General features: G+C 39.2%; 1 protein-coding gene across 1 annotated transcript; it reads left to right on the top strand.

Annotated features, from left to right (window-relative positions):
* Positions 1-293: 293 nt before the first annotated feature.
* Positions 294-7799, top strand: LOC115373093 (interferon-induced, double-stranded RNA-activated protein kinase-like). Its single transcript, XM_030071342.1, has 12 exons — positions 294-426; positions 1139-1268; positions 1701-1774; positions 2299-2359; positions 3142-3227; positions 3403-3522; positions 3595-3726; positions 3834-4035; positions 4149-4289; positions 6829-6930; positions 7198-7260; positions 7383-7799. Exons 1-12 carry the CDS (start codon positions 320-322, stop codon positions 7515-7517), a joined length of 1353 nt encoding a protein of 450 aa, XP_029927202.1. The 5' UTR covers positions 294-319; the 3' UTR covers positions 7518-7799.
* The last annotated feature ends 639 nt before the right edge of the window (positions 7800-8438 follow it).

The raw sequence follows: 8438 nt of genomic DNA on the forward strand, positions 1-8438 counted from the left end.
AACACCTTTGGGATGAATTAGAGCGGAGACTGAGAGCCAGGCCTTCTCGACCAACATCAGTGTGTGACCTCACCAATGCGCTTTTGGAAGAATGGTCAAAAATTCCTATAAACACTCTCCTCAACCTTGTGGACAGTCTTCCCAGAAGAGTTGAAGCTGTAATAGCTGCAAAAGGTGGACCGACATCATATTGAACTCTATGGGTTAGGAATGGGATGGCACTTCAGTTCATAGTATGAGTAAAGGCAGGTGAGCGAATACTTGATAATATAGTTGGTAATATAGTGTATCTGTCAGGCCTCTCTTAGAATAATTAACGATGGACGGCGAAAATTATGTCGGTAAATTAAATGATTATGCACAAAAAACACGCTCGGTGCTTTACTACAAGGAACTTGGCTCTGACGGCTCCGATCACAGTAAAACGTGAGTTGCATCGCTTTTTCTTTCTCTCCTTTGGGATTTCAGGAGCAGCACACCCCAGAACTGCACAGTCATGTTTCACCTGAAGTAATGTGAGGGAGGGTCGGGAGTCCCTATGATGATTCAGCATGTTTTGGTGATGCCACAAGTGGGGGAAAGGTAGTGCTGGGGAAATTACTCAATCACAAAATTGTCACGGCAATATACTCTGTTAGGGTTAGGGTTAGTTAGGTTAATCTTTGGCACAAAAACATTACTTTCAGAAATGGGTAATTTGTCTCAAGTCAGGATTGTTGGAGCAGTGAGCTTCTCTTCACCTTCCTGTGGAGTTTGTCTGTGGCCAGTCCGCTCTGAATCTGGGTGGGATCAAAGTTATTCTGATTTTTGGTATTAAATTTCTCCAGATTCTTCTATGAGTTAAAAAAAAAAAAAAAAAAAAAAAACAAAGACAACATTTAATCTTGATTAAAGGCTGGATCGGATCAGAAAGTCCAAGTCCAAATCTTCAGGATCAGAAATGTCATAATCTATTTTGAGAAACTGAATTTTCAGATTCATCCCAATCAGATCACTTTTATGCCAGAGGATACTTTTTAAAAGATCGACACACTGTCCCACACTGATGTTATGTCAAGTGAATGGATTCACTACTGGTGAACATTATCTTAGTATCCCAACTTGCTTGGTTAAATTAGGTTTCACATTTACTCTACAGATTCACCCTGAGGGCAGTGATTAATGGTCGTGTTTATCCCAATGGGGTGGGGAAGAACAAAAAAGAAGCCAAGCAAAATGCAGCTAAACAGGCTCTGATCGGCTTGGAGCTGCAGGATCCAGGCTACTCCGTAAGATTAACTTTGCTCATTATATGAAGTAGTGTGTGTTTGATTCTCTTTGTTTAAAAAGTGAAAGACTGTGTGCTGTGTGTGGTTCCTGTGCATGTTGGCTGTTGTCTTGGCAGATGGAAACATCAGTGGAAAATAACAGCGCACCACTTTATCAGAGAAATGTCAGCCAACCCAACTTTACATACTGGCTCAATGAACATAGTCAGAAAAACAGGATCTCCATAAGAGCTGTGGAGTCAACCAGAGAGTGCCCAAATAACATAGCCTTAATATAAAATTGCCTTAATAGTCTGAATCATGTTGCTGGCCACTGTGGGTGTAAAAATGGATTATAATGATATTATAAAGCAAAATCTGGGGTGTCACGCTCACCACAGGCCACACAACAGTCAGTGAGTCATACTGAAAGCATATTTTGTCATTTTCAAGACTGCAGATGAGAATGAGAGCAGTACATCAGGTCAACCAAACGGGCAACTGAATGACAGTCTTTCCAGCTTCAAGTGAGTAGAAACAGCCACAGTACACTGCTTCATTTGGATTTCTTCAGTTTTGCAGAAAAAAAAATAAAAATAAGGAACTGCAGCCGGAACCAAGCTGCTGTGAACACCTGATGCACGGCTAACAGGTAGTATTTTCGGATGTCATATAACTTATTCAACAGTCTGGTAACATTAATGCAGCTGATTATCTGACATAACCCTAAGTAAATGAGCTGGTTTCCCCCTTAATGTTACTGTGATCTAATGTGGCAGATACCACTAATAATGGTTTGTAAAGTTTGTCACAAACTATTTTCACTTTTGTTCAAATCACAATTGAAGATAGTATCCATTACCAATATTTTTAATAATGCTTGTTTTGTCGCAAAGGAGTTGTCAAGTAAACCCATTATCAACTGTAGATTCTGCTTATTCCATTTCTGTGGCAAAAACACTGTGCTGTTAACAATCCCTGTGTGTTTTTACTCAGTTTGACTGTTATTTTTACAGATTTTAATCAGTTTGTGATTTTTCTGTTACTGCAGTGATAAAATGAATCACCTGGGCTACGACGCTCTTCAGGTACAGTCCAACTTTAACAGCCAGATATTTATTGCTGCCAGTCCCCTTTATCAGTATGTTTTTAATTGCTATGTGGCATCAGTAGATCATTTACAAGGTAAGTGCTAGGGGTATAACGATACACAAAAATCTCGGTTTAGTACATACCTCGGTTTTGAGGTCTCCATTGAGGTTCATTTTCGGTACAGTATGGGAACAAATTGCAAAACATAAAATTGCTTGTTTATAAGCAACTTTATTGTAACATCATACAAAATATAGAAATAATAATAATTAAAAAAAAAAAATAGAATACTGCTGCCAAGTGCCGGTAATAAGTTTTCCAATAAATAAAATATTCTCATTATAAACAAAATATATATAAAATAAGCTTTTCAATAGATGCAATTTTATCAAATAAACAAAAATATGTATAAAATAAGTTTTCAAATAAATAAAATATTCTCAAATAAACAAAATATATATAAAATATTATAAAAATAAATTTCTTGTTGGCACAGATTAACAAACCTTTTCAATGTGTGAAGTGCAGCACTAACAGTTGAAGCTCATCAGTCCTTTCAGGGTTCAGGTGTGTTACTGCATCTAATAATCCTTATCTTATGCAACAGGAAAATTCCACTCAATATGCTTGTAAAAGGTATTGCTATTTTTGATATGCTTGCATTTCTTCTTCCATTAACAAAGAAATCAAAATCTGATGTGAAGCGCAAAGAAGTAGGACCACAGATCACTGAAATAACTTTAACTTTCCATTAATTTAAGCATTTTAAACTCCACATTTTCTCATTCTATGATTCTCTAAGGATGGGATGATTCCATATTTAAAAGTAAACGGGAATATCAAAAAAACACCCAGTGAGAATTCATCTACCCACCTGGCAACCGCAAGGTATGGAAAACTTTAAATTGTGCTGGCATTTTTTTTTTTTTCTTAATACCTCTGTGGTTTTTAGATCTGTGTGTCGCTCACAATAATTTTTGTACAATCAGGTAGACATTTATGGGTTTTTTGTTTTGCTTTGTTTGTTTGCCTCCACATCACATAAATATTAATATTTCCATAGTTTCACAGCAGACTTTGACTCCGTTGAGCGCCTTGGCAGAGGAGGCTTCGGTCATGTGTACAAAGCAAGACGAAAACTTGAGAAGAGGTTTTATGCTGTAAAGATCATCCGCTTTAAAGAGTAAGTCTGGGATACAACACTGTTACATACAGATATACAACAAGTGTGAATAACTGACCTATTTTATTACAGAAAAGCTCAACGAGAGGTGGAGGCGCTGGCTAAGTTCCAGCATCCTAACATTGTGCGATACCACACAGCTTGGACCGAGCCTTCAGAGTACAAAAGTGACTCTTCTTCATCTGACAGCGACAGCACTTCCCAGTATGTCTTATCCACTCATTAAATTACTTACCCTGCTTAATAATTTTTTTTACTAAACTTAAGGGATTTACATTTGACTATTTTGTTCTCTTTATTTGCTTTTCAAGGTCCAGCAGCAGTTCATCTGCACAGTACCTGTACATTCAGATGGAGTTATGTGACAAGAAAACACTTAGAGAGTGGATAGATGAGAAGAACGGCCAACAGCGAGATCACAAGAGAAGGGAAGAAGGTCTGACTATCATGAAGCAGATAGTTAATGGAGTTGTATATATCCACTCCGAGAATCTGCTCCACCGAGACCTTAAGGTGAGGCAAAGTGAAACAAATATTTGGTTTTTTCTTGCCAAACATCACTTGAGAAGATGTTTGGATGCTTATGTTATGTTAATATGTTGCTGTTACTGTTTTGCAATGGTTAGCCTGCCAACATCATGTTTGGAAATGAAGGAGAGGTGAAGATTGGGGACTTTGGTCTGGTTACCGAGGACAATAAGAGTGACGAGAACCTGATAGAGCGGACAAAGAGTACAGGATCCAAGTCTTACATGGCTCCTGAACAAGTAAGATGAGCTGCTTTCACATTTACTCAGTGATTCTTCTCCACGATGTCTGTGGAGGTTCATCCACGTCATGGTGATCCACATCGAGTTGAATCGAGGGCAGCTGGACTTGTTGGTAGATTCTCAAAGGAGTTTCACTTCTCACCCACTTCTTAGTTCTGACAGACTGGTGGGGAGACCCAGGTCTTTAACCTGTGTGTGGATGTTATCCAGGTCCCTGGCTGGTTAGTGCTCTTCCCTGTTGTGACTCCAGGAGTGAACACTTCGTAACGTCCTGCCTCTGCCGCTTTGAGGACCGTTCTTCGGGTCCAGTTGTCCTTGATTCAGCTCCGTGTAGACATTCGTTTCCAAAACAAGACTAAAAGCTGGTTTGTTCTTCCTGTGGATGTCACCAGAGACACACCACCAAAGTGTGGCCTTGTGCCCAGCTACCCTGTCTGGTTGTAGCTGTGGTGACAAGTGCGCCTCCACCATTTCAAAAGACTCTACCCACCTGGCCATAACTTGTTTCAGCTGCTGCCTTCAGGCAGACGCTATCGGTCCATCAAGACACACACATCCAGATTTAGGAACAGTTTCTTTCCCCAGGCCATTACTGCCCTAAACTCTCAATAATTACTGAATACATGGACCTTTTTGAACCATAAACCATTAGGAGCAGCATCTCCAGTTTTGCTGTATCTGGCATACAGTGACAATAAAGGCTTCTATTCCATTTTGACGACTGGCTAACAAAAAAGTGACATTGTTTGCCACTTTGACCATTAAGGGGTATCTGAATAGAAACAGACGAGATGCAAGCTAGGGCTGAAAGATTAATTGCATTTGCGATAATATCGCGATATGATAAAATGCGATTTCCTAACCGCAACTTGTGCGATTATAAGTTGGTCACAAGACGCGAGCTACAGCAAGTAGAGCTCTCAGCCACACCAACTTTTCATCCTGCCCACCTGTTGCGCAATGGCCTCTGGCTCAACGGAGCAGTCAGAAACTGACACAAGTGAGACTTTAGTCTTGAAGAGGAACAGCACGTCGGTGGTGTGAAATTATTTTGGTTTCAAAAAAGATGTTGCACAGCGGCAGGTGTTGTGCTGCAGAACATGCCGTGCTACCATTGCTACTTCACGGGGTAACACTTTCAAACATTTCGGTCAGTGATCCCTGTCTTGAGGTATTTGGCTTGCCAGGCGCACTGGTGCTCGGCATTTTGGCCAGACAACTGTCATATATGGTTTTGTGGTATTTTTTTAAGTGCTGGAACAAGTTTGTAGTGTTATTCTCTGAAGTAGCAACGGTAGCATGGCATGTTCTGCACAGCACCTGCCGCTGCGCAACATCTTTTTTGAAATCAAAATAATTCCACACCACCGACGTGCGGTTCCTCTTCGAGACTAAAGTCTCACTTGTGTCAGTTTCTGACTGCTCCGTTGAGCCAGAGGCCATCGCGCAACAGCTGGGATCTCCATGAGGAAAAACATGTCTGTATCACGACAGACAACGCATCAAATATGGTGCTGGCTGCACAGCTGAATGAATGGATGAGGCTCCAGTGTTTTGGGCACACATTACATCTTGCCAGTGGTAAGTTATCATGTCTTGTGTGTATGTTACTGACTTGGGAGCAGTAATATACATATAATTTTAATTTATTTATTTATTTATTTTCTTAAGACTGTAAATTTTGCACACAGTGTTTTTACTTTTTACACTACCTTTTTCTTACAGTGACTTTGTTTAAATTACTTAAATGCACAGTGGCAAAACCACAGATATGTTGTTCTTATGTTTCTGTATTCTGTAATGAGCAGTGAAATAAAAATGTCATTTATTTCAAGTCATACATCTTTTAATTTAATTCTAACAAATTGGCCCAGCCTATGGGAAAGAACATTGTATACAAAATGTATCTAATATTGTGTTGGACAAATTTAAATCAATCATTACGATTTTTGGGGGGTAAAAAAAAGAGGATAAAATAAAAAATCGCATATTAAATCGCAATCGCAATATCGGGGGAAAAAATCACAATTACATTATTTTCCCAAATCGTTCGGCCCTAATGCAAGCACAGGTGGGACCACCTGCACGCCATTCCTGCCTGACGCACTTCCACTAGTGCCATTGGACCAACTGCCAACTCCTTTAATTCCAGAACATCTCTGGGTAGTGGAGCAGTGGCAGTCTCCCTGCCACCCCCTGCAGCTGGTTAGGGTTAGGGTTCTCTCCCCCAAGCCTTGTCTTTCGTCCAGAGACAGAGCCAAAAGCTCCCTTGCTCCACTTCTGACCTTCAAAATCTGCAAAATCTGATCACAGTTGTATTTGCATATTATAGAAGAAAATGTCCATTTGAAACTACAATAATTCCTCATGGTTTTAAGATGTGGAGTTCATATTGATACCTAATTAAGCTAATTAATCAATTAATTCGCTTAATTAATGACATAATTAGCATATCTGCTTATGTGTAATATATCTTAGTGATTATAGTGGCACGTTAGGCAGCTCATACTAATATTGTGTTCTTGTTTCGTGACAGAGGAGCCACAGCACCTATGACAGAAAAGTGGACATATTTGCTTTGGGGCTGATATATTTTGAAGTCCTTTGCAACATCTTTACACATTCGGAAAGATCAGAGGTAATGCAAAACTGCTGTATCTGTCATTATCTTGTATGTCTCATGCAAGTAAGAAACCAGCGTGTGTATTTTCCAGTAAAATTGGATTATTTTTAAAGAAAGGCACAGTGTAGGTAACAGATTTCAGATTTTGCCCCATTCATTTTTATGTTCAGTCTTTTTTGTTTTATGTGTTTAACATGATGATGCTTGACACACATAAAGCATCATCTGACAAATTTTTAGTTTATATCAGACGGGCTAACCGCTATTTCTTTCTAATACCAGATTTGGGAGGATATCCGAGGTCAGAAACCTCCCACAGGCTTTGCACTGAAGTTTCCCCAAGAGGTACATTATTACATTATCATTATATCATCTTCAGTTCTTCTCAGAAAATAATGCAGTGTAAGAGCCTTAATAATATTGTTTTGGTGATTTCAGTTGCTGACCCTTATGTTGTTCTGTTGCAGCACAAATTAATCACGTCCATGCTGTGCGCGATGCCAGAAGACCGACCAGAGGCAAGCGAAGTAAAGACAGAGCTGGAAACAATTTCTCTCACACCAGTCGGGGCTCAGAAGAAGAAATTGTGCTGGATCATCTGATTGTGTTGACTGACCTGGACATGCAGTTTAGGCCCTGTGCTGCATGTCACCCCCCCCTCTTTTTCACATTTCTCAACTTTCACTATCAAATTAGACACAAATGCTGAAAAACCAAAAAAATTTAAACAATATTTATATCAATTTACAGCAATGGTGATTTAGGGTGTAAGGGTTAAGGTGTAAGGGTTGACTAGCTAAAGATAATATATATGTAGTTGTGTTTCAGATACATTTTGAATTTCAGAAGGGTCTGAATACTGTGGAGCTTTTCATAGCAGATGTGTTGCATTGTGGATTCAGTGCAGGAACGTTTTTACATCCAAATGAGCCTGTATGGGTGTGTTGACATTCGTGACTCTTATTTTGAAATTGATTGAAATCGCAGATGCGTGTTACTGATCAATGCTGACCTGTCTTTTTGATGGCCGTTTCAATAAACAAGGTCAGATTGAGTTGTATGAGAACACGTGTGGACGTCTCCTTGTTCCTCCCAGCTTTTAATTCCTCCGTCAGTATTGATTTTATGTTTAATGATGATAACTGGTACACACGCAGAACAATGTGCACTGAACTCTGCCAACAGGGAGTGTTATCAACTCTGAGTCAGCAAGTGTGTTCTAATTCCCAGAAAGTCATCTTTCCTGCCTTCTTAGATCAGCTCTCACCAATGTTGTAAATGCAACACACTTTCTTTCTTTCTTCATTTATTTCTATCTTTCTTAAATGAGATGTTCTTTTTCGTATATGAATTACACGGTATTTGAAACCTGTATTCATTTCAGGATCAACAAAACATCTGCAAAAAGACTTAGAGCTTGAGATGGCTTTTTTTATATAATCTGAGTATTCTGAGTACAATGCTAAGAAATGGATCGTTTTATTCTGTAACTTTTAATTTTTTCCTTATAAAATCCATAAAGC

The sequence above is a fragment of the Myripristis murdjan genome, chromosome 15 (genome assembly GCF_902150065.1).
Source record: "Myripristis murdjan chromosome 15, fMyrMur1.1, whole genome shotgun sequence".
NCBI lineage: Eukaryota > Metazoa > Chordata > Actinopteri > Holocentriformes > Holocentridae > Myripristis > Myripristis murdjan.